The 27,059-nt window shown below is 34.4% G+C and overlaps 2 protein-coding genes across 2 annotated transcripts; one reads left to right on the top strand and one right to left on the bottom strand.

Moving 5' to 3' along the window:
• Window positions 1-404: 404 nt before the first annotated feature.
• Window positions 405-2,394, bottom strand: LOC114184421 (protein FAR1-RELATED SEQUENCE 5-like). Its single transcript, XM_028071731.1, has 4 exons — window positions 1,527-2,394; window positions 1,313-1,431; window positions 707-781; window positions 405-464 (listed from the first exon to the last, which is right to left on the bottom strand). The coding sequence occupies exons 1-4, from the start codon at window positions 2,392-2,394 to the stop codon at window positions 405-407; spliced, it is 1,122 nt and encodes a 373-aa protein (XP_027927532.1).
• A 23,775-nt stretch (window positions 2,395-26,169) lies between these two features.
• Window positions 26,170-26,847, top strand: LOC146886169 (uncharacterized). Its single transcript, XM_085673321.1, has one exon. It carries the CDS (start codon window positions 26,170-26,172, stop codon window positions 26,845-26,847), a length of 678 nt encoding a protein of 225 aa, XP_085529447.1.
• Window positions 26,848-27,059: the final 212 nt, after the last annotated feature.

Genomic DNA, 27,059 nt, shown 5'->3' with positions numbered 1-27,059 from the left:
GGTTATATATTAAAGTTACATGCAGTTTATTTTGTGATGACCGACTTCCATCTAAGTGTGTACCCACTTTATATTTTTCTTACCAGGTAACTTATGATAAGTACGTTGGTATCCCTTATTTTGGAGCCTATTAATTAAATTAATTGAAGAACACCATGACTTCAATATGATTATAAATTCTGATAACATGATTGTATTAAAATGCCAGGGTTGTATAGCTTTTTTATGAGCAACTATATTGTGAATTTTCAATCAAAATCGGTGACAATGAAAACTGTGAATAATATTAATCACTACTGCTGAAGTTGAACGTAGTAAACAGTAATCAGTACAAATACTTTGACCGTGTGAATAAATAAACATGTCATTGACAAACACAAACTCTAATAACAAAAGGTCTTTGGTTATGCCATGTTGATCATCCCAAATGATCCAAAAAATGTCGTTCTTGTTGATACTAGTTCCTGAAAAAAAAAACAATTACAATATTAAGCTATCATAAATATAAGGCAAAATTAAACATGTTTCTACTGTGATATACCTAATGATCTGTTCTGTAACAATAAGTTGTTGATTACTTTCTATTGATGTTAAAAGTGATAAAAAGCCTGTGCACTGGACATCATAAACTTGGGCATGGTATAGGGGTAATTAATTATTTCCATTAAATAGCATAAGAAGATATAGTTATGAAACGAATACTAACCATGTTGGTTGTGGTACCACTTTGAGCATTCAAAATTTCATTAGCTGGTGCAATTGAAGTATGATGTTCCCCATCCTAAAATGCATGTCCATAAATCAAATTAACAACTGGACAACCTGCATATTAAAAAATGGTACTCTGAATACAAATAATAAATACATACAGTGGCATTTCGAGAAGCTTTATTCCTAGCTGCTGCACTTTTTTTTTTTGCATATCTTCTCTACCGTTGATTGCATCCTTGTACCTCGTGGTCGACCATTTCTTTTAACGTGAATTGGACTTCCGGATCGTTGTTTGGTGAGCACCACTATTAATTGGAGAAGAAATTTGCACATTTGTTTGTTCATAGTTTTCTAATATTGTGGAACAAGATAACGAAGGATTCCTTGATAATAAGTCTAATTGGGAACACAAGAATTTTGTACCCCTCTCGCTTTGGCATGCAAACTCAGCAATGTCATAGAACTTTTTACACAATAAGTCATACCTACGAACAGTGGGTTCGTCTTTCTTAGTGTTATATGATGCTCTTATCAAAGTATGCCTTCGCAATATGCGTTTGCTCCATCGACTTAAAATATACTTTTGTGATACAAATTTTACCTCCTCTTGGGCAAGGACCATCAAGCTGTGGCGGCAAAGAACTCCTCTAAACTCAAAAAGCCGACAAGTGCATTCAATGTCTTTTGTCACAACATCAAATATAACTTCATTATATTTGTCTGCACTTTGGTCTTTCCATATCAACACCTCTTTAACAATATATTTTGCCTTACACCATGAACTTCAACACTTTTGATATTACAATTCATCTTACACCTAAGCTCATTTTGCACTTCACCAAACTTCGCATGAGTGTATCCATCTTGAAATTGTCTCTCAATAAATGACTGAGACCCACATGGAAGGATAGTATTAGCAAAAGCAAAATCTGCTTCACACTCTTTCTCCGCCTTAGAACGAAGGGCGTTGTCATATTGGACAACAAACTGCTGGAATGTTGTAGTAGAGTTGATGAACCCATCAAAGAAAGCATTCATTCCCTCACTTCTTTGAGTTGTGGACATGCCTGCCCAAAAATGACATTTCAAATAACAAGGAACCCATCGACGTCTTTCTTCGTAAAGAGTGTAAAGCCATTCGTTAAGTTGAAGATCATACTTTTCAATGAATTTTGCCCACCCATTCTCAAAATCTTCAGCACTATCTGACTCATATACCAATTCTTTTACACCATGCTTGATTTCCTTGTATTTGGTATATCCCACTAATTTTTTAGGTAGTTTTTTCATGATGTGCCAAAGGCACCAACGATGTCGTGTGTTGGGGAAGACAATTTCAATGGCATTTTGCATGGCCTTGCATTGATCAGTGACAATTCCTACAGGGGCTTTATTTCCCATGCATCGCAACCAACTTCGAAATAGCCACACAAACGTACAAGTATCTTCAGCACATAGAAGCCCACACTCTAATAAGATTGACTGACTATGGTGATTAACACCCACAAATGGTGCAAAAGGCATATCGTACTTATTAGTTAAGTATGTGGTGTCGAAGGACACAATGTCACCAAAATCTGCACATGCAGCCCGACTCCTTCTGTCTGCCCAAAATATATTGGTTATGCGATTATCTCTATCAACATCAATTTCAAAAAAGAAGTCTTTGTTCAACTCCCTCATACTGGAAAAATGATTTAATAAAGCTTGTCTGTCACCTTCCTTCCTTCCTCTCAATCATCATTGCATTCAAGTTTACAAGTTCTTTTTGCAATTCCCCTAGCACACTTTCTTGATGTTCAACAACTTTAATTAAGTCAACTATTTTAGTACCCTTAGTTTGACGTCCATATACCTCAAAACCTTCTTTAACGAAGGAATTGGTCAGCTCTTCTGCAGAGGCAGCAACATCTGCAACAACCTGAAGCAATTCACAACAAACTTCAATCAGTATAGATGACAGATTTAGGAAAAAAATCAAACAACAAAATACCTAACTTAAGGTGTTATTTGTCAAACTCCTTTTAATTACATTGTCCCCTGCTTTCATTTCCATCTAATGCAAGATTCTGGGAAACTTTGTCGTGCGCTGACAATCCTTTAAATTCAGAATCAAAAAATGGTCAAAAGACCAAAACTGCCACAATTGTAATCAAAATCAGTCAAAACTCATAACCAAATATTTTAAACTGATCAAACAAGTTTGAAATTAATTTAACATATAGTACCTATAACAAATAAACACATCCAACTACATGGAAGTGTTTGCTACTTTGTTTCTCCTTCAAGAACAATTTAGCTTCACATATACTGCCAACCAAAAACTCATACACCACTCGACCCCAATTAAATTTCCCAATACTACCAAGGTCATCAACAATGTTGAACAAAATAGAAAAAACTGTTCCACTACGATTGGGCAACAAAAACTCAGAAATTGCTAACAAAACGTAAAGCTTACCAAAATCCTCTAAACAAAGCACTTTAATATGTTTTAAGATGTAATCATATACCATTTCGATATCAACAACTTTGGAAGCTCCTAATAAATTCCTTGAATCACTATTTATCCCTTCCTGGTTTAAATCAATGTTCTCACCAACCATTCCCAAACCTAGACCAAGACATACATCTAAATAGGTAAATCCAACAACTTCTGTACTCATGTGAAACCCCCTCAACCTTTCCACCCACCTACTAATTAAGGACTCAAAAGATTCCTAGATATTTTAATAGACTCTTTCAACTCAACCATCCATCCAAATGGTGTTCCTCGGATAAATGACTTTTGCTCATCTGTTAACTTCTTATTCAAACTACCAATCAATTTTGTCCGGCATGAATGCCTAAAACAAATCTGGAACAATAAAAAAAAAATAATTATGTCATTTTTATCATAACAAATTTCAAAATAAATTGAATTCCAAAATTTATCAATACCTTGCGGTCAACATTGAATTCACTTCCCTCACTGACTGCAACCATATTTATGACCTGAATACATAACCCCAGATAATCACCCAATAATCAATTATGGAATAAAATAATATGGAAGTTAAAAAGATTGAGTCAAACCACATGCTTCCAAAAAATTCAACACAGGTCATCACTTATGAGCAAATATGTCATCATCAATAAATCATACAACTTTAATCCACTTGGGTTTGAAACCACATCAAAGAGATAATTTCAAATGAAATCACACTATCCATACTTAATCACCCCATAATCAACTATTGAGTGCTATCAGATGAAAGATAAAAAAAATTCAGTCATACCACAAGCTTCTAGAAAATTCAACACAGATCATCACTTGTGACCAAACAGGTCATCACTCATACATCACACAAGTGTAATCAAGTTGGCTATGAAACCATATCAAAGAGATAATTACAAATTAACTCACATTATCCAAACAGAATCACCGAATAATCAATTATGGAATAAAATAATATGGAAGTTAAAAAGATTGAGTCAAACCACATGATTGCAAAAAGTGCAGTACAAGTCATCACTTATGAGCAAACAGGTCATCATCAATAAATCATACAACTTTAATCCACTTGGGTTTGAAACCACATAAAAGAGATAATTTCAAATGAAATCACACTATCCATACTTAATCACCCCATAATCAACTATTGAGTGCTATCACATGAAAGATCAAAAAAATTCAGTCATACCATAAGCTTCCAGAAAATTCAACACAGATCATCACTGGTGACCAAACAGGTCATCACTCATACATTACACAAGTGTAATCAAGTTGGCAATGAAACCACATCAAAGAGATAATTACAAATTAACTCACATTATCCAAACAAAATCACCCAATAATCAATTATGGAATAAAATAATATGGAAGTTAAAAAGATTGAGTCAAACCAAATGATTCCAAAAAATGCAGCACAAGTCATCTCTTGGATGCACACAAGTCATCATCAATAAATCATACAAGTTTAACCCACTTGGTTTTGAAACCACATCAAAGAGATAACTACAAAAGAACGCATATTACCCATACTTAATCACCCCATAATAAACTATTGACTGGTATGAATTCAAAAAATTGAGTCAAACCACATTATTGCACAAAATGCACCACAGGTCATCACTTGTGAGCAAACAGGTCATCATAATAAAATAAGACAGATTTCACCAACCTAGTTAGAAAACTAGTATTGATGCACCTATCAAAGCACCAAAATCACAGAAACGGAAAAATAACACAAACTTACCAACCACCGCCTGAATCGAACAACTGAAAGCACCAAAAACCCTAACTTCTCAAGCTTCATCTTCGATTACAGTGTTGTGGTCATTCACCTGTACAAGATAGATGATAAATTTGCCTTTAAATAATAACTCACTCGACTATGCAGGCGAAAACCAAAAAAAAATCTCAGTTCCTTAACCAAAAAACCCACAACGACATCTTCGAAAAAAAATACCACAAACCTATTGACGTAGTGGAGAAACGCACAAAAAAAAGAACATACCTACGAACCACGATGCTGAATCCAACAATGGAGACAAACAAAAACCCTAACTCTGGGAGGATCGTCTTCTCCCTTCGTCTTCTCTCTTCGTCTTCTCCCTTCGTCTTCTTCGACTCACTAAAACACACGTATTCTCCTTTCTTCCTTTATCCTTTCTTCCTTTCTCCTTTCGAGTGGATTTTCCCTTTCTTTCTTTCTTTTCCCTTTTTTCGTTTTTGCTTTCTCTGCGCAACCCACTCTCCAAAGAAAACCTAATTTCCCACCCTTTCAATTTTCACGCCCAAACCCACTCTCCAAAACGTGTTTCTGACCCGCTCAATTTTCACGCCCACACCCACTCTCCAAAACGTGCCACGTCTCAAGTAAGATGCTTTAATAAAATTAATTTTAATTTAAAAAATAAAATCCACCTGTGCATGCCACGTCATGGAGTCAAGTACGGAGTCAAAATATGGAGTCACTTTATCATTTTCCATCTTATAAATACTAGAAAATATGATGCTAATATCATGGTCCAAAGCCATAACAATATAATTTAAAATTGTCAACTTCAATGAAAATCATGACCCTAATGTATTAGAATATCATTCTTATAAGTGTATTCTATTTTTATTAAAACATTCTAGAGTATGCTAGTTGTTATTTTATCTTTTTGTTAAACCTCGTGTTTGTCCATTTTCTTCTCATTACAACCGAACCTATCATCGTCAAACAGGCCTTGTCCTCTCTTCTATGGCGTAAAGCAATGCAAGATTAATATGATGCTCTATTGACTAATCATACTTGGTCTTTTACATCTCTTCATGTAGGCTACCCTGTTGTTGAAGGTAAATGGATTTTTCACATTAAGCAAAATCCAGATGGTACTATTAACCGCTACAAGGCCATATTGGTTGCTAAAGAGTTTCATCAATAGTATGGATGAGATTACTCTAAAACATTTACTTCGGTAGTGAAGCCCATCATTATTCATTTTATGCTTACCCTTGCCATTACACATCAATGGTCTATTCATCACATTGACATCAATAATGCCTTCTTAAATGACATTCTCAATGAAGATGTTTATATGACCAAACTCTCGAGTTTTCAGTCCATCAATTTTGATCTAGTATGCAAACTCCACAAGTCTATATATGGCCTAAAACAGGCCCTTCGAGCCTAGTATGAGAGGTTGACTTCTACATTCATTGGATTTGTTTTTCATCCTAGCTAGTGTGATCCTTCTCTTCTCATTTACACCTCTACTATATAGACAATTTCTAGGTCCTTATTTATGTAGATGATATCATTTGCACAAGTTCATCTCCAACCCTTATTCAATCTATGATTTCCAGATTGAGTTCAATCTTTGTTCTTAAATAACTTTGACAACTTTAATATTTTTTAGGCATTATGGTTAAACAACAACTTTCTAGAGGCTCTCTTCTTCTATCTCAAAGTAAGTATATCCGTGAACTTCTTGATCGAGCTGGCACGTATAGTGCCAAATGTATTGCTACTTGTACCATCCTAGGTGGATATTACTTGATAAAATATAATTTTATTGAAATTCAAGATAGTAAATAAGGTTCCCAGACGTGAAAAAATTTAAACTTATATTGTTGCAGTTATATTACACTGTGAGATCATTTTTACAAGCTCATAGTAGAGAAAAGCCTCATAAAGTTTATTACAAATGTCTGAAATTAAAACATAGAGTAAATCATCCCATAGTCTGCCCTGTTCAGTCCCTATGCATCAGCATGCACGCTCACCTAGATTCACATCGGCTATCGCATGACAAGTCACGTGATCATCGCCAAACACAAATAGAAAGGGTAAGTTGAGAAAGAAAATATAATATACTCAATGAATAATAACAATTACCCCTCACCCAATCTATCTTAGCCAATTTTAATTTATTGACTTCTCTATATTAGTTCCCACCACAATCTCATAACCTATATGAGAAAGATCCATTTACAACCTTGGTCATTAGGGATTATCATGCTCCCACGAACCTATTCGCTTGTGGTCCAATCCTACAGACCTCCCTGCCTGTAGTCCAGCTCTACGAACCTGCCCACTCATAGTCCAACATGCGTGAACACCTACTATGAACCTCCCTACTCATAGCAGCCTCAAGTGTGAGCATGGAACATACGAACTGTAAGACCCATGAAAATTAATTAATTAAATAATTAATTAATTAATAAATGCGGGTAGCCTTTATGGCATTAAATTTTGATTGATATGATGTGAAAAAGTACTAGCTCAAGTGGTTGAGAGTACTTAGTTATGTTGAGAGGACTTGGGTTCGAGTCTTATGTGTGCCAATTATGTGTTATTTGATTTATTATTAATTTTTAATAATATGCATGATCATGTTGAGTAATAACATAATTATAGAATTATGTGAATTATCATGAGACATGATATGATTGAGTGGTTGTGAATTGAATTGGGCTTCGGTATGGTCATGGGTTCAAACCTTGGGGAACCCAAATCTAACTCTCTTTTTGGCTAGAAATTTGTTGTGACTTGAATATGAAAGGGTATAGAAATCCCTAGCAGAGAGGCAGTCAAGGGGAAAATTTTGAGAGAGGAGAAGGGTTTTAGAGGCTGTTTTTCTGAGAGCTTGGAAAGGTGTGCGAAAATTAGAGCGAACAGTGAGGTTTGGGGCAATTGAGGGCTAGTTTGGGAGAAAGCTAAAGAGAGAGCATTGGTACTCCAAGGAAGAAACATAATTCAAATTATAAGCGAAGGAAAGTCTAGGTTAGGGGAGCTGAACCGAAATTTCGTATTGTGGTTTTATATGCATAATTTTGGAAATTGTATGTCATGAAATTCGTGATATATGTGATCTGAATTTGGGGTTTGAGCGCTTGGATATTGCTGCTTGAAATTGTTATCCAATTGTATGAGGGTGAGGGGTTCATACACTGTATATGTTGTTCATGATTCTAACCTGAATTTTGGGGACTATATGGGGTCTATTTTGTGTTCATAAGTTTGACGCACTGTTCCCAATTATTTGGTATTGAAATGCAATGTGGTTGGACCTGGATTCTGGTGTGTTGCATGTGCAAACAGTGCGGGAATCTGCAACTCTCGCTTAGGTGAGTCAGGCTCGCCTAGGCGAGTTTAGCAATGAACCGAGCCTGTCTCTACTCAAGCGTCTCGCTCAAGCGAAGGATTTCAGTGTTGGGCGACGGTCAATCTCGCTTAGGCGAGTGTGCCTTGCCTAAGTGAGAGATCGTGAGGGTTCTTGTTTTCTTTTGAACATCTTGCTCAGGCAAGAAGTTCTGTTTTGAGCGACAGAGCCTCTTGCTCAGGCGAGCCTTTTCCGCTTAAGCGAGAAGTCGTGGTGTGTTGTTTAACTTGCCGCCTAGGCGAGGTACATTAGCTCTGGGTTATGGACGATCTTGCCTAAGCGAGAAAGAGCTGGCTCAAGCGAGATTTCGTGGGCTGTTGTTGTGATTACGTGTTCGCTCAAGCTAGTGAGCCTAGCTTAAGCGAAATGGGCTTGGGTCTTGGGATGAAGGTTTTTAGGCTAAGAAAAGAAAATTACAATGGTGGTTTTTAAGGCAATTGGTAATGCGATATCAATTCGGGTTGGGTTGGATTTGTGATGCGTTGTCTACAAGGCTTCTAGGATACCTCAAAGGTGGGCTTGCTAGTGTCCTTGAGTTGTGGCTCAGAACGTATCCCTTGAGTTGTGGCTCGAGATAGGGGTTAAGCACGTGGCATTCTCTGAGTTGTGGCTCGGAATGACGTCCCTTAAGTTATGGCTCGAGATGGCGGATGAACACGGGAACTCTTGAGTTGTGGCTCGGGTTGGCGAGTGTTGCCAGTGTGAGTGTGCTGGTTGTGGCCAGTACGGATGGGTCCAGATTCCTCAGTAAATTAGCTGACGAGTTTGGTAGTCTTGGGACGCTACGAACTATGTTCGTATTGGGAATTCCACCTAGCGTTAGGGTGTGTGATCCGTAGCATGGTTTCCCGTACGTGCTCTATCGATTGTGGTCGATAGGTGTGACAGCAAAACATCGTGAGGTACTTCATAGAAGATGTAGAACACGATTAACATGGTTGTGGCCATGTGGAAGGAAAGGATGAACGTCCTTTGAGGTGAATTGATATCAACATGGTTGTGGCCGTGTGAAACAGAAAGGTGTATTCTTTTGATGTGTTTTGTTATATGACTATGATTGATATATATATATATATATATATATATATATATATATATATATATATATATGCTTATTATATTAGCTCACCCTATCTGCTTGTGTTTGGCGATGATCGTGTACGCGGTACACATGAACAGAGGATATTGCAGGTGGAGCTGGTGAGGCTTAGGCTCGGAGTGTGGGCTAGCTATGAGGACTTTATAAATTTGTTTTATTATGGATTTTAGATTATAAACTTTTATTTTTATTATGGACTTGTTTTAAATATAAGTTTATGATGTAATCGAGATACCTTTAATTGGTTTTATGTTTAAATTTTCTTGCGTTTTTGGGAAATGATATTTCATTAAATGCAGTTTAAATATATTTCTTTATTTTATATATTTAAATCCGTAATATCCTATCGGGATGTTACACGAACTTCCCTGCTCGTATCCCCACACAAGAGTACAAAAGATACAAACCTCCCTGCCCGCATCAATCACGCATCTCACATCTCCATTACGAACCTCCCCGCTTGTAACTAATCCAACGTATCCCTCACCAAGTCATCAAGGTCAACCATGCAAATCCATCTACGACGGACCCTTGCTGCCAAGCGAAAACATGCTCTAGACCGCCTGGCGGTAACTCCCTGTTGCTAGGCGCCACACACCCAATGACCCCTCTGTTTGTGTCTTATTGCCTAGCGGAGCATCCCCTGCCGCTAAGCGCCACACCAATAAATCAAGTTTCTACTTGTTTAGGCAACACCAAACATTTTCTAGCACATTCATGCATACAAATCATACAATTAGAATATCAAATTCGAATTTACAGTTCACATGCCACAAAATTCATCATCACAATTCTTTAGTACTAGTGAAACATAAGCACTCAAGCATTCAAACTTAGGATACTACATCACTTGAAAATAGTCAAGCATATATAGAAAACATGTGCTCTTAAGTCTAGCAGTACCATCAAGCATACAATCTCATCATCACAGAATCAATAATATTACTGCATCCATAAACATCATGCTTCATTTCACAGCTCATACAACTCTATCGTCAACACATACATAAATATCTCAATAATTATTTTATTCACTTAGAAGCTCTCATATACAAGTGGAAGACATCCAATTTGTCATTTCTAGATTCTTAAGACATCAAATCTGTAAGACTCAAGAAAATTAGAATAAAGAGAAATACATGAAAAAAAATTAACAATTTGATTAAGTTTGTGAATTTATTCTAAATTAATTATTTTATTTAATTGTGGGTTATGGAATTATAATTTGAATGATTTAAGTAATTATTTTATTTAATTATTTATTCAATTATAGCATGTGGAATATATGTGTTTATATAAAATTGTAGTGCGCAAGTTATCATTGAGACGCACACAATGTAACGGTTGTTCTGTGTGCCCCAGTAAAGTTTTTGGTGGGGCCTACGTAAATTTTTTAAATTTTCTCTCTCCCGTTTAGTTGCACTTGCAACATTAGGTTTATGTTTTTATTTTCTTCCCATCCTTAGTTGCATTTGTTTCTTCACATTTTCGTTGCCATTGTCACAAATATTGATAAATAAAAACGACTAAAGCTTTGGTTTTATTTCGAAAGATTTTAACAGAAAAGGTTAGGAATAATAGGAGATAAAACTAGTTTTAAAAATTAGGGTTTTGAGAGGAGTGTTTGGGATGGTGGCTTAAAGAAAAAGAAAAACTCCAGTTTTTAGAAGAACTTAGAGGGAGAAAAGGAGAGAAGGAGAAAGACAAGAGAGGAACGATGGTGACTAAAGATCGAGAGCTGTAGAGTAGACAACGAAAACGTATACTGGAATTCAGGTAGAGGAAGCTGACTGTGCTTTTTGGTTTTTTATAAGCTTGACCTTACTTTCTTTTTCTTGTTTTTGTGTTTTTTTTTTCTTTTGTTGATTGATGAATGAAGATGGGAAGCACATGCATGTGCATAGAATGATGATGAATGTTGTTTTGTTCTTGTTAGTTATCTTCATATTCTTGCTAGTTGATGGAATGGTAATGGGTGTTGGTGTGTGTGGTGTTTTCATTCTGAATTTGTGAACTTATCCTTGTTGTTGAATATTTTCTAAAGCATGAGATTGTATGGACTTAGTGTTTTACTGTTAGAAGGCTTTACATTGCTTTGCATGGGGTTGCTTGGACTTAAAGTGAAAAAGGCAGGGGTGCAAGAGTGTTTACATGGTGTGAGGTTATGCGTTAGTGGGTTGAGGGGTAGTTCGAAGGTATTGATGTTCCTGGTTCTGATCACTCTATGGGTTTCTTCCTCGCGGATGTAGCCATTGAAGTATTAACTCCTATAACAGCAGGTCGAGGCAACGTTTCAATGGGTTATTAGGGTTACGTGAGAAGGACTTGAAAGGCTTGAGTCACATGTACTTTTATCCTTTATTTATTGACGTTGCTAAAACTTGGTTCCCTTTCTCTTTCCTATCACTTTGTGGTTTGAGTGGTAACCCTTATGTGCATTTTATTCTCCTTTTCTTTCACGTTTTGAGACCTTGTGTTGCAGATTTTGGGTTCAAAATCTAGTTATTTATACATCTTGTTGTAGGGTTTCACAACAACATGCAAAGGTGGGTAGTGGTGGTCTTTTCGGAACCCTAAGCATGCATGGCAATGTTCTTATTTTTGTTGATGCAACCTCTCATGTAGGGTTTTAACATTTAGAACCGTGACTTGGTTTCCTTCCTCTTGTTTTTGGTGCAGACTACACATGATTTCATAGTGTATCCTTCTTTCTTTATCATTAACTTGTGGTAGCTTTTAGTTTTATTCTACCTCCAATCACTTCTCTACTCTTGAGGGACCATGGGATGCATTAAAATGTGAAACATATTTAGTTGGTGGTGGGGCAACCTTGCTTTTATCTTTCCGTTTACATCCATTCATTTAATGCTTTGAAGCTTTGTAATTAACATGAAGTTACTATAGGATTTGGGTTCTTGATTGCCTTGGTCTATTTTCTTTCTTTTCTTTCCATTCTTTAATCTTTGGGTGGGTCACATGTAGATGTAAGTTTTTTTTTTATATATTTTGGTTGTGCAACTTTATGTGCTAAGGTCACATCTTTAGATTAATGTACTTGAAATTTTTGATGGGCCAACGTTATGTAAATGAGTTATGAAAGGTTTTTATATTTTTTTCCTAGCTATGGGTCCCACTTGTTGCTTAAAGATACAATTCTTTTCCATGGGTTTTCACAATTTGTTAAGGTGTAGTATATGATTTCATTTACATAAACTAAGTTCACATTTCCTTTTTACTACAAATACATTTGACTTTCTTTTAAGCTTTTGGTTTTCTTGCATGGTTCCTTCAATCACTCTTATTTTTGTGTGGGCCTAGGGATGGTGTAAGACCCATGAAATTAATTAATTAATTAAGTAATTAATTAATAAATGCGAGTAGAAAGAGCCTTTATGCCATTAATTGTTGGTTGGTGTGACGTGGAAAAGTACTAGCTCAAATGGTTGAGAGTACTTGGTTTGTGTGAGAGGACTTGAGTTTGAGTCCTATGTATGCCAATTATGCGTTGTTCTTTTTATATTAATTTTTAATAATATGTATGAGTATGGGATTGATACTGTAAACTATTTTTGATTGGAGGGTATCACCAAAAGGTGAATTGGCATAGTGGTTGTGCTTTGGCCTTATGAGTGGAAGGTCACGGGTTCAAACCTTGATGGGGCAAAGAATAAGCTTTATTTTTGCTAACTATTAGTTGTGGTATGAATGTGAAGGGGTAAAGAAAACATAGCAGAAAGGTAACCATTAGGTGCTGAAAAATCACCCACTAAGGGACTTGAATAGCCATTAAGCGCACACTAAAGCCAATCTCGTTTTATTTTTAAAACCCATCTTAAAGGCACCTATAAAAGCCAAAATTTAGGTAAAGAGAAGGGTTTTGGCATTTGTGGTGAACTGCTATAGAGAGAAGCACAAAATTGAGAGTGTGAGCGACATTTTGGGTGTGCAAGGGCTGAAGCAAGAGGGAGATTGTGAATCAAGGTTCCTGTCTTCTCAATTTTTGATCACTAATTCCAGGTTAGGGGAGCTGAACCCTTGTTAATTTTTGGTCTGATTGTATGAGATTGATGATCTATTGCCAGAGAGTTCGAGTTAAATTGTGGGGTGAATTCGGGGTGGGGTAATTGGGTACTATTTTATTGAAATTTTTCATGTGAATTGATGCTCATGATGGCTATTCTGTGTTTTGTATATTTATATAGTATGAAAAGTGGGAGTGAGAGTCTCTATGGCGTTTGTACTATGTTGTTCGGTGAGTGTAAGGTTGTCAAATTGATTTGGTGTGTTTTGGGAGCGTATTTGGGTTCTCTGGTGCAGTGCTTGTGCGCGTAAAACAGTTTCAGAACCTGCAATTCTCGCTCAGGTGGGCGAGACTCGCTTAGGCGAGACATGCAGGGACTCATAGTCTTACCCTACTCGAGGTTCTTGCTCAGGCGAAGAGAAATGGGTTTGAGCGACACAGACACTCGCTCAAGCGAGTGAGGTTCGCCTAAGCGAGATAGTGATGAAGTAGCGCGTGTTGAGCGCGACTTCTCGTCTAGGCGAGGGTTTGTGGGTTTTTAGCGAACCAGGATCTCGCGCAGGCGAGATGGCCTCGCCTAGGCGAGATGTCGTGGTCATGTATGATGCTTTGTTTGTATTTTTAGCTCAGGCGAGTTTTGAAATTGGTGTTTGGGTGAGAGATGATCTCGCCTAGGCGAGAGTATTATGAGGTCATGGTTGGGTTATTTGAACATTATGAGAAATTTAGTTATGTTATTTTGGGTTCGAAAACATATTTATATTCATGTTTTGTTATATATATATATATATATATATATATATATATATATATATATATATATATATATATATATATATATATATATATATATATATATATATATTGTGCATAACTCACCCTTTCTGTGTGTGTGTGACGATGATCAGATAGCTTGTTATCCGGGAGTAGATGATGTGACAGGTGAGCCAGGAGATGCTTAGACTCGGAGCGAGGGCTAGTAGGGGATAATTTTGTATATGTATATATATGTTTATTATTTTAGCTTTGAGAATATTATGTAACCCTGTTGGGAGCCATTGACTTTATTTCAGTTGTATGAATTATGGACTCCTGTTTGTTTTATGTTTATATATATAAGTTTTAAATTTCCCGTGTTTTGGGAAATAATTTATATTAAATGCGGTATTTATTTTATTTCGAATTTTATTTATTTAAAATCAGTAATATTCCTTAGGGATGTTACAGATAGTAGCAAAACTTATCACGTGTTGGAGCTTGTGATGGTTTAAGGGTACCTTTGTATCCTATAAATTCACATGTTAGCTTTGTATCCTATAAATTCACATGTTAGTTGAATGTGATGTTGAGTATTATTTGTCATGTTTTACTTACAAATTTCTTTTATACATCATTGTTTATGGTGAGCTTACCCCTATTTATTTGTTTGTGTGTTTGTTGTGTGTGCGATGATTGTATAACGTGTGTGTTATATGAGAGCAGATGATAATGCAAATGCTTTTGACATGGAGTAGATTGATGAGAGCATGGGGTGAACTCAGGAGTTTTTATAATTTATTTAGTTGTTTTAAATCAAATACTGAAGACTATGTAATTTTCTTTTATTCGTAATTGTTATTTGATTTTTTTTAACAAATTGACGGTTTGAATTATGTAATTTAAATCAAATTAAAATTTTTTTAGTACATTTTCAATGATAATGTTTTTCCGCTAATTGCGTTCATTTTCTAACTTTCCGTGACATCCTAAAAAATTGGGGTGTTACATTTTGGTATTAAAGCCAGGTTTTCGAAAAAACTTTGGGATTGTGGGGAGTGTGCTCGTTTAGTTGATGTTGTGTGACTTTGAACTGTGTTGTGAATTGTACTTGATTGAGGTATTGTTTGGATGATTTCCTCTGGTTTGACTTGTTTTATTTGTTTGGTGATATTTACATGGTATGGAAGGTATGATTTATAATGTTAGTGTGATGCATGCTTGGGTGAGATGCTATGTTTAGTGAATGCTATGATGATGAAGCATGTTATACTTGATTGTGTATGTGATAAGACAATATGAATTCTCTGATAACTGTAAAACCATTATGGTTCTTTTACCTAGAGGACTTTGGTGAGTCTGGCTTTGGTGAGTCAGGGTAAAAGGATTTCTTTCGATCATAAGTCTTTGACATGAGCTTAGCATGAGTTCTCTTACCGGGTTTTGATGAAGAGGTAAGGGTTGTTGCTTGTAAGTCTTTGGGAAAAGCAAGGGAAAGGCCCTTTTCCAAGAGGCGTTGTTGTGCAGGAAAGGTAGAGTGATTGGTTATGAGAGAATGACATATAGTTGGATATTACTTGGTGGTAATATGTTTTTAATTGCATGTTTTGGTTTTGGGAACCTGTTTCTGGTTGTTATCTTTAATGAGTTATGCATATGTTGGAATCAGGTGAAGTGAGTTTTATGTGTGGGTAATATAATGTTGCATGATATCACAATATGGTTGTTTTTCTATATGAGATTATTTGTGTTAAAGGTATGTAAATATTTCATGTTGTTATATAATTATTCGATGGTTGTTTTATTTTTATTAAGTAATGATATGGATTCTGCATAATTTTTTTAATTACGAATTATAATTTTATTTAAAAATATTGTGAAAATGCTTAAGGTATAAAGCTAGGTGTGGAAAGAAAAGAAAGGTTGTATGTTAGATTATTATTTTTTTGAATAATATTTTACTTACGTTACTTCATGGAGGATTTTGTTTTCTTGGGTAAGAATATTTTGTTTTAAGAAATATGAGGTTTTTATTTTATATTTGTAGTGAATATTTTATGTGTACAAATTTATTTGGTATGAGACTTTTATTTCATCATGTTAGTGTGCAAAATTTTAGGTATGCATAATTTTAGGTATTTATGACATTTTACTTTTCCGAGTAGACAATTTTAGGCATAATTTTAAGTACAAATTTGTGGATTTATTCTAATTTAATTATTTTATTTAATTGTGGGTTATGGAATGATAATTTGAGTGATTTAAGTAATTGTTTTATTTAATTATAGCATGTGGAATATATGTATTTATAAAATTGTAGTGCACAAGTTATCATTGAGACGCACATAACGTAATGGTTGTTATGTGTGCTAGTAGTGTGAAGGTGCATGTGTTTGAACTGTGGCAGGCTTAGCTTGTTGTCTATTAATTTTTCTCTCTCCACTTTTTGGTGGGGCCCACATAAAGTTTTTAAATTTTCCTTACACCTGTTGAAAACTGTAATATGTCCAACCCTTAAATCAAGTTCCAATTGCAATTCAATCACAACAATTACATGTTCACTATGCATTCAAACTTCTAATCATCCAATCCAATCATACAATAATCACTTTCCAACTTCTACACATTATAATTCACAATCAAAACCAAATCCATATTGATCCCTTATTTTCACCCAAACCCCAATTCATCAAATTTCCAATTAAAAAAAGCATCTATTATCATTCAATTACGCCAAGAAACATATGATCAAGTTCACATAATTGCAGAACATCCAACACATCACGAAAACACCAAAACATATAGAACTATGCGATTCCAGTGCATATCGCCTGGCGATTCTTTATTGTCGCCAAGCAGTTCATCACAGAACCCAGAAAACCATGTGAAAATGGTTGTGTCGCCTGGCGGACCTTCATAGCCGCTAGGCTATTTCTGGGTAGAAACCCAGATTTTTACGAAAAATAGTGCGAATTGAAAAAGAACTCAAACCATTCATGCCAATCATCATCCAATACAAAATTAAATGAAAATAAACATGTAAGAACAACTCCCCTGACCTGGTTTCCTTGCTCCCAAAAGCAAATCCTAAGGGATCCTTCTTGTACTCAAAGGTTTCACTCTTATCCCCTCTCAACACTCAAATTTTCTCTCTAGATTCACTATTTCTCAATTCCTTCTCACTCTTCTTGCTGCCAAACTCCAGAACTCTTTGTTTTCTCCCTCACTCTGAATTTTCTAGCCCAAACATAAATAAAAATAATTGACACAAAATTAATTGAAATTAATAGTAAGTGGCCATTATTGTGCTTTTACTACACCTCAGCTTCTTCCAAGCTACCTTTCTGGTTTCTCAAGGAATTTCTAGAGGTTCTAGGTTTCTCCTTCCTTTAGCAAAAACATTAAATCATGAAAAAGAACCACTATTGAAAAAGAACCCATCATTACTTGTACTTTATTAACTATTATCAGTATGAATGTCCTGTGTCTCAAACTCTACAAATTGGGTTCTGAAATATGGATAATCCCTCTCCCTCTCTTTACCGCTCTATTGTTGGTGCATTAGAATATGTCACCATCACGAGATAAAAAATTGGGTATAGTGTGAATAAGGTTTGTCAATTCATGGCACAACCTCTTCTTGAACATTAGAAAGCTATTAAACATATTATGCGTTAGCTAAAAGGCACTCTTTCTTATGGTCTACACATTCAGTCTACCTCTCCAATATAAAATCAGTACTCTATCACAACCTTTTGTGATGCAGATTGGGCATCTGACATTGATGATTTTCGTTCCACTTATGGTGGTTGTATATTCTTTGGCTCTACTTTTGTATCTTAGTGGTCTAAGAAACAAATCTTGGTTGCTCGTTCAAGTGTTGAAGCAGAATACCACATTCTTGCTATTACTACTACTGAAATCCTACGGCTGCCATATCTTCTTCATGAACTCAAAATACAGTCTACCACTCGTTATTTATTGTGATAATCAGAGCGTAGTTGCATTAAGTCATAATCATGTTCTACAATCGCAGACAAAACACATGGAACTTGACATGTTCTTTGTATGGGAAAAAGTATTAAATCACTCCTTAGTTGTTCCTCATATCCTTGTTGGTAATCAAGTTGTTGATATCTTAACCAAGCCTATCTCTCAAGAGCAGTTCTCTACTTTACGTAACAAACTCAATATTATTGATTATTTTCAATAACCTTGAGTTTGAAGGGGACTATTACAATATCATTCTTATCTATGTATTATGTTTTTATTATAACATTCAAGAATGTGCTAGCTATCATTTTTTCTTTCTGGTAGGTAAATATGGTGACTCACCTAGTGTCTAGTGTGAGCATATATATCACTGTATTGTCACTGTTTATTATGAATAAGAAATACCCTTTCTCTTCACGTTTTATCTTCTGTTGTGTTTCTAATATAAAGTATATGTAGGTGGGAAGCTAAAGTGGAGAAAATTTTTATTTCTTATGATGTAAATCATAGAAATGATAGTGATAATTTTCTAACATTTTAAGCAATATGCCACACCATGGTGGCATAAAATTATAAAGGACATTGAGATAAAAAAAAGTGGTTCAATGTGGTCGTTGGGAGGATTTGAAGGCATGGGTGGGAACATGTTTTATTTCTCCTTATTATAGGATGGAAATACTTTTTAAGTTCCAACAAATTCAACAAGGAACTAGGAGTGTAGATGAAAGGATTTAGAAATTACTTTTATTAAAGCTAATTTGAATGATGAAACTAATTTTCAAGCATCCTTTTAATCTAGTAATGGTGAATGTGTTATTCCATTAGAAGACGATTTGTTTCTTGTAAGGAGAATGTTTTGTCAAGTTCAAAAGGACTTTGACAATTATAAAAGACCAAATAGTTTCCAAGCAAGATGCCTTATTAACAACAAATTGTGTTAAATGATAACTATTAAAATAGGTTAACACATGAGAGATGGTTAAATTGTATTTTAAAACCTTTTGAAACTTTTTGCAATGCTTTGTTGATCAATGTTGAAGATGAACTTTATATTTAGATGATTTGTCAAGTAATTTTCTTATGGTTATCGTTTGATGAAGACTTGTAGATGTAGCACTAAGTGTAGCAAACACACTTTTAAATATAATTTTCTTAGACTTTTTTTTAAGCAAGGCTCTCCCTCTTAAGCTATATGGAGATTAATAACATTCAATATAGAAAGATAAGGAATGACAAAGATTTGCTAATAGTATTTTTCTATTGGTTCTTTTGTAAATAGTAGTATGTATTCAATTCCCAATCAACTTATTTGGTTTAACTAAGCATATTATTCCTATGAAGATAAAATACATATTATTTGGACCTCAACCACTCTTGGCTAGAACTCTACCCAATATTATTTGAGCACATAACAACACCTAGCTCAAAATTGCTTATTGTTTGAACCTTATCCATTGTAACCACTCTTGACTAAACACGAGTATTGTTTGGAAATTGGTCACTATTGGCTAAGGTTTTGGTAAAAGATGAGAGTGATATAAACTGTCACATAGGTTTTTTCTTACTAGACATAAAGGTAGCGTCTTATGAAGCACACAAGGTTTAATCATCCTACTAGTTTACTATTTGAACACAGAGAATTTTCACATGAAGATCTGAGTACTTTGAGCTTCTAGCAACAAAATTGGACCATTTTTGCACTTTTGATCACTTGTTATTCTTTTCTTCAACTTGAAAGACTTCTCTAAATATGAAATCAGAAAAAAAAGAGTAGTTGTGAATACTTTTCTTCCTATTGAGTGTGCGTCAAAACATGTCTTTATATAAATCATATTCAACACATCCTTTAAGAGATCTTTGACATTGACTTAGGTTTTATGAAATCCTCTTGTTAGACATGAAGATGTGAGCTTCTTTACAACACAAAATATGATCGTAAATTTTTTTTAGGACATTAGCTTAAATCATTGTGTGCATGCATATCATTGTATGAGAATTTGATCATCAACAAAGAAAATAAAGCATATGTGTTATATCTTCTGTCAATTGAAGCACATTGCTTGTTGCATTATTTGTTGTATAAAATGTGCATCTTATAAATGAAGCAAATTCATATTTTAGTCTTTGTTGTTTAATAGCACTTAATTAAACTAAATAGGGCTCGATGGATTTTTCTCTAACAATTATATATATGGCTATTATGTAAATGTGGCTTGTACAAGAGTAAAATACAGGCTTGGATCATCCATTATTTCTTACACCAAGCCATGTAAGGACTAATTTTTATAATCTTCCCAGTATTTTTTGTTCTTATTTATATATTCATGTTTCTATTTCACTCTTAGATGCAAGCTAATCCACATGGATTAACTTTGAGATAAATATTGAGCATTTTTTTTTTTGTTTCCTAGTTTTGTTGTTCCAAAGGTACAAAAGTATTTAATAATTAAGTTTATTTCTTCAAGTAAGATAATCAAAGTTAGACTCTCATCACCTTTGACATGGGATAATTGATGCACCCTACATTAATAGTAAGTTAGACACCCAAACATCTAACATTGAATAATCAGTTAGGTTGCCCTACCACATTTTAATTAGAGACTTAAATAAATTAATTGTAGATAGAGAACAATTCATAAAAAAAACATATTGTGCTTGTTGCCTCACTCCAATAACATCCATCCAAACTAGAATGCAACAACATGCTCCTTATTCTTGTCCGTCCTCTCTATGATTGCATTCTATTGTGGAGTATGGTTAATATTTAAGTATCTCATAATATCTTTAGAGCATAATTTATATCCATTGAAAATTCTATATCTAATTTAGACACCTAATGTGCACAAATTTTGTAGATTGTTAGCAGATCAAACCCTTATCTGTTTAAAAATACAAAATGAATGCATGAAGAGAAGTTACTGAAAATGATTTCCTTAAATTGATATTTATGTTGCAAAATGCTAAAGTGAATAATAACTTATTCGTTTAGCGCAAGATTTGAAGTTGAGCGGATTGAGGGTGACAAAACAAAGTTAAGCTAGGTGAGCTTTAAGGGCTATGCAAATTGAAGAGAGGCTTAAATCCACAAGAAACACTTTAGAAGAGGAAAAGAAAGAAGAAATGCCACTTGTAGAGTAAAGCAAGTCGACGCTAAGCATAAGATTCCACAAGAAACATAACAACTTGGATATGTAAAGGGGAGCTATTAGATAAATAGAAGGAGGGACATAAAAGACTAGATTAGAAATAGATCTATATTGTAAACACTATGATATCTATTCCTATTGGTTTTCATTCTAATATCCTACTTATATGAGTAGCTAAGCTTGTTTGTGTTGGAATTGAATTAACAATAACTTCTTTGTACTTTTTTTTTTCTTATTTATGCAATAACATTCAAATAATTTTGTTTCCATTTGAGTTAGTTTTGTAATTAATGCTTGGGCTAAAGAGGAATCTCTATTCTTAATTTTGACCTTATAAGTGATTGAAAAATACTATCATTGTTTGAACTGAATAAAACCGTCTAAAGAGAGCAACTGTCAAGTAGGGAGTTTTATTTCTTGCTTCACTATACTGACTCTTATTTTAGGAATCAAATGGCTTTATTATAAGGAGTTGAGCAGAGTTGCTTGAGCCTTAAATAATAAAGTGTGAGGAGATTGACTTTGTTTGGTAACTTGGAACAAGGAGAACTGTAATATCACCATATGATCAACAAAGGTAGTTGCATGGAATATGTTATATTTGGTTACATAATCTAGAGAGATAAGTTTTGGTGATTAAGAAGAATATTTGGGTTTGAACCTTGATAAAAGAGCTAAGTAATTTTATTACAAGGGATTGAGTTTATTTGAATACTTAGTTGATTGAAAGAAAAAAGAAATTTCATGCATAAGCATGAGGTGCATATTAGTTGTTATCTTCAATTAGTCCTATCACAGATTACAACTGATAACATAACTTTTGTAGTTAGTCTCTATCTTAATCAATCTTTATATGTTAGCCTTATTTTATTCTATTCTTAATTACTATTCCAATATCTATAAAAAAACAAAATAGTCAAATTATCAACATATTTACTAGTGCCTTTGGAGCGACAACTCTCTTTTGATTGTACTACAACTAACTTTATTCACATGCCAAAAGTTACATAGTTGAATACACATATTAAAAATATATTCACCATATAAGTAAAGTGTGAACATTCGTTCTTAGACATTGGATAATCTTATTGATCTGGTGGAGAATTAAGACATGAAATGCTTAAAATTTTCAGAGGCTTTTTATTTATGTTTAAGAAATAGGACTGTCCACCTTTTATACATTACAACAATGGTACTCCTCTCTTTGCCTTGCACCAATTATGCACCTTCAATGAGGCACATGCAACCTTTTGTATCTAAGGCTCCAATTGATGTAAAGTTCTTCCTCAACTCTAAGGCATAATTGATGTTGGCCAAATGTTTTACCAACGAAATCATGCATCTTTCCAAACAAAACATATACCAACTGTGTCATGCATAAAGCATGATTATCCATCAACCCTTTACCATTACCATTCTCTTTCAACATGGTAAAGTAGTTGCTAGGTGGACTCATAAGAAAATAACAATAAGAGCCTATTATCAACAAATTAGACAACTATAGCTTAGATGTAACAATTAAAACGATTGTTAGCATTAGACGCTGCAAACCACATTAGATGACACTAAGAATGAACAAGTTTTGATGATAAAAAACGTATTATGAAACATACTTAGATAAGTTAATATACATGCTCAAGATAATCTTAGGATGATTAAAATTATATCTTAGATAAAGATCTAGACAAAAGAAGGATTAATCAAAGAATCTACTTCGTTAGACACACATACATTGTTGGCAAAATGAAGGAAGCCTAGTGATTTTGAATGATGTTCATGCAATGAATGATGATCAAGTAAGAATGAAGACAAAATGTTAAATGTTTAAAGTTATCTTGTAAAATAAATTAAATGTGTTGTAGAATAGTTTTACTTAATTTAGAATCAGCAGCATAACCTTCGTCTCTCTAAGTTTTCTCATTTTTGGAAAAACTACAGTGATAATTGATTATCACTAATGATAATCAATTATCCTGTTCAAAATTTGTTTCAGAAAACTTTACTTGAATAATCGATTATCCTTAGTGATAATCGATTATCCTTTGCAGTTGGAACATGACGTTTCAGTTTTTAACCTAATTTTTGAAACCCCTATTTAAAGAACTGCAGTTCAACTTCGAGAATACCTTTATGAAAAGCTAGAGTGCTAGTGTTGTCACTGCAAAGAGAGTTCTCTAAATGTTCTCAAAAGAGCTTTGAAAAACCTAGTGTGGGTAGAGTGATAACTTTTCCTAAGAGTGTTTCTAGGAGATTGAGTGCTGTTGCTGTTACTAGGAAAGCTAGGCCAAGCTCTCTGTGTGATTCAGAGAAAGGTTGTTTATCACTTGGGTCTTCAAGAAAGGTGTTTTCTTTTCCCTATTCTTTTGTTATTTGATTGTAATCTGATATTTGTTAGTGATTGAGTTAATCTCTTTATTTGAAGATATTAACAACTGGACGTAGGATCTTTTGACCTGAACCAGTATAAATACTTGTGCTAAATCTTCTTCCCTATCTCTTTATTGTGTCTATTGTTGCATTTAAAGGAATCAATTTTTAAATTAATCGGTAAAATTTCAGAAAAAGTTTAAAGTATTAATTTTAATATTAAAAACCAATTCACCCCCTCTTAGGTTTTGTCCAAACACTAAACATTCTGCTGTGCGATACCAACAATTGGTATCAAAGCTTGGTTTGATAGTTTTTCAAAATTTTGTTGAGGGTGCGTTTATCAACAGACCTCCTCTTTTTACTGGTGAAAATTATCCTTTTTGGAAAGTTAGGATGCAATTTTTCTGGAATCAGTTGATAGGGGTATTTGGGATGCTGTGTTAAAGGGTCCATTTGTTCTTGTTAATATTGTTAATGATGTGCAATAACCAAAGCCTTTTTCACAATGAACTGCAAATGAAAATAGACGGGCTCAATACCATTTCAGTTTGTACAAGTGCCCCAAAAATGTGGGAAATTTTGCGAGTGACTCATGAAGGAATAGACGATGTAAAAAGGGTGCGGAAGAACTCCTTAATCCGAGAATACGAAATGTTTCGTATGCAACAAGGAGAAACCATCTATGATGTGCAGAAATGGTTCACACACATCGTAAATCATCTCATGAGTGTAGGTAAAATTTTGACACTGATGAATTAAACATAAAAATTCTTAAATCTTTGAATAGGACTGGGCATCCAAAGGTGATGGCCATCACGGAGTCACAAAATCTAGCAACGATGACAATGGCGACCCTATTTGGAAAGCTAAGGGAGCATGAGCTTGAACTGGGTAGATTAAATGAAGAAGAAGATATTGGAAGAAACAAAAATATTGCCTTTTCCGAGGTCATAAAAGGCAAAAAGCATAAAGATGAAGAAGACTATGATGATGATGAGAATCTGAGTCTGATGATTAAAAAGTTTACAAAATTCATGAAGGCCAAAGGTAAAAATATATTCAAGAGCAATAAGAAGGAGAATCAAGGATCATCCTCAAACTTCAAGTGCTATGGATGTGGAGAAACTGGACATGTCAAAGCTGATTGTCCAATTTCAAAGAAAAGTGAAGAAAGGAAGGGCAGAAAATTCTTTAAGAAAAAGGCATACACTGTTGACAAAAAGAAGAAGATGGGCATCTTCCTCCAATCAGGAGTTTTGATGATGATGGTGACTTATGAAGAAGTATGGAAGACTTGATGATGATGCATGAAAAAATGTTGAAGACTTAAAAGAATGCTTTGATTCAAGAGATACATTGAAGACTTAGGGGTTTAGTTGTTTAGGTCTTGTAATCTGTGTATGTTATTTAAAATAGTTAAATTAGCATGTCAAGAGTCAAAAGGCAAAACCCAAGTAGTAGAGCACCAAGAGAATTTTATTTATTTGTAAAACTCACTGGAATAATCAATTATTCTTAGTGATAATCGATTATCTCAATTAAAATTTATTTTTGAGAAAATCCTTTGGAATAATCGATTATCACTACTGATAATCGATTACTGATAATCGATTATCACCTGGTGATAATAGATTATCCTAAGTGATAATAGATTATCACAGCGAGAAAAATATTTTCATAAAAATTTCTGTGATAATCGATTATCACTTATGATAATCGATTATCTATGGCAGTTGTGACTTAACTTTTCATATTCTTAACTTAATTCCTAAATAGGCTTCTATAAATAGAGTGGTAGGCTTTCATTATCAAAAATAGAAGTTAGAGAAGTTTGAGTACTTCAGAACTCTCTGTGGGAAGGCTTTGAAAAATCTAGTGTGTGTAGAGTGATAACTTTCATCAAGTGGGATCTTGAGTGATTGAGTGCTACTGTTGTTGCTAGGAGAAGTCAGACATCCTTTGTGTGATTGAAAGGAGGAGTTATTTCCTTGTGTGATTCAAGGAAGGCGTTTTCATCCCTTGTGGATTTCAAGGGAGGTGTCTTTATCTCTTGTGTGATTTAAGAGAGGTGTTTTCTAAACCCTAATCTTCTTATCATTAATTGTAAGTTTGGTTTATTTTAGTAATTTAGTTAATCTCGTTTTTAGAGACCTTGTTGACGTAGGGTCTTTTGATCTGAACCAGTATAAATATTTTTTGCAAGTTTTCTCTTCCCTACTCTCTTTATTTTATTGTGTTTATTAAAATACAGGAAAGAATTTTAATTGAACTTTGATATTAAAAGGGAAAATTTTAAAAGCACATTTTTTTGTTAAGAACCCAATTCACCCTCCTCTTGTTTTTTTTTTGTCCAAACTCTAAACATTTCGCTGCGCGATATCAACAATTGGTATCAAAAATCTTGATAAATATTTGATAGTTTTTTAAAGTTTTCGAAAATGGTTGGAGAAAACCAAACTTTTTCTATGGGTGTGTCTATTGACAGACTTCCACTTTTTACTGGTGAAAATTATCCTTTCTGGAAAGTCAGGATGCAAATCTTTTTGGAGTCTATTAATAGAGGTATTTGGGATGCTATTTTAAATGGTCCTTTTGTTCCTACTATTACTGTTAATAATTTGCAAGAACCTAAGCTCTTTTCCCAATGGACTGCGGAAGAAAATAGTAGGGCTAAATATGATGTTAGGGCCAGAAATATAATATCATCTTCACTAACTCTTGATGAATTTTACAGAATTTCAGTTTGTACAAGTGCCCAGGAAATGTGGGAGATTTTACGAGTAGCCCATGAAGGAACATATGATGTTAAGTGTGCAAGGAAGAACTCATTAATTCAAGAATATGAGATGTTTCGAATGCAACAAGGCGAAACCATTTATGATGTGCAGAAGAGATTCACCCACATCGTTAATCATCTCTCTAGGTTAGGTAAAAATTTTGATATTGATGAATTAAATATTAAAGTTTTGAAATCTTTGAACAAGACATGGCAGCCAAAGGTTACGACGATCATTGAATCTCAAAATCTTGCAACAATGTCTATGGCGGCTCTTTTTGGTAAATTCAGAGAGCATGAACTTGAACTTGGACGTTTAAATGAAGAAGAGGACCAATGAAGGACAAGGAACATTGCTTTCAAATATGTTATTGTGAAAAATAAATGCTCCAAAGAAGATGATGACTTTGACGAAAAGAATATGAGTCTCATGATAAAGAAATTCGCAAACTTTATGAAGAGCAAAGGCAAAGGACATCACAAAAGGTATAGAAACGAAAGCCAAAACTTTGTTTCAAATTTCAATTGCTATGGACGTGGTGAAACAAGTCA

This window comes from Vigna unguiculata, chromosome 5, assembly GCF_037176805.1.
Source record: "Vigna unguiculata cultivar grain cowpea cultivar isolate G323 ecotype 2 chromosome 5, ASM3717680v1, whole genome shotgun sequence".
NCBI classification, from domain to species: Eukaryota; Viridiplantae; Streptophyta; class Magnoliopsida; order Fabales; family Fabaceae; genus Vigna; species Vigna unguiculata.
The sequence above is the reverse complement of the archived record's forward strand: the minus strand, read 5'-3'. Positions and strand labels throughout refer to the sequence as shown.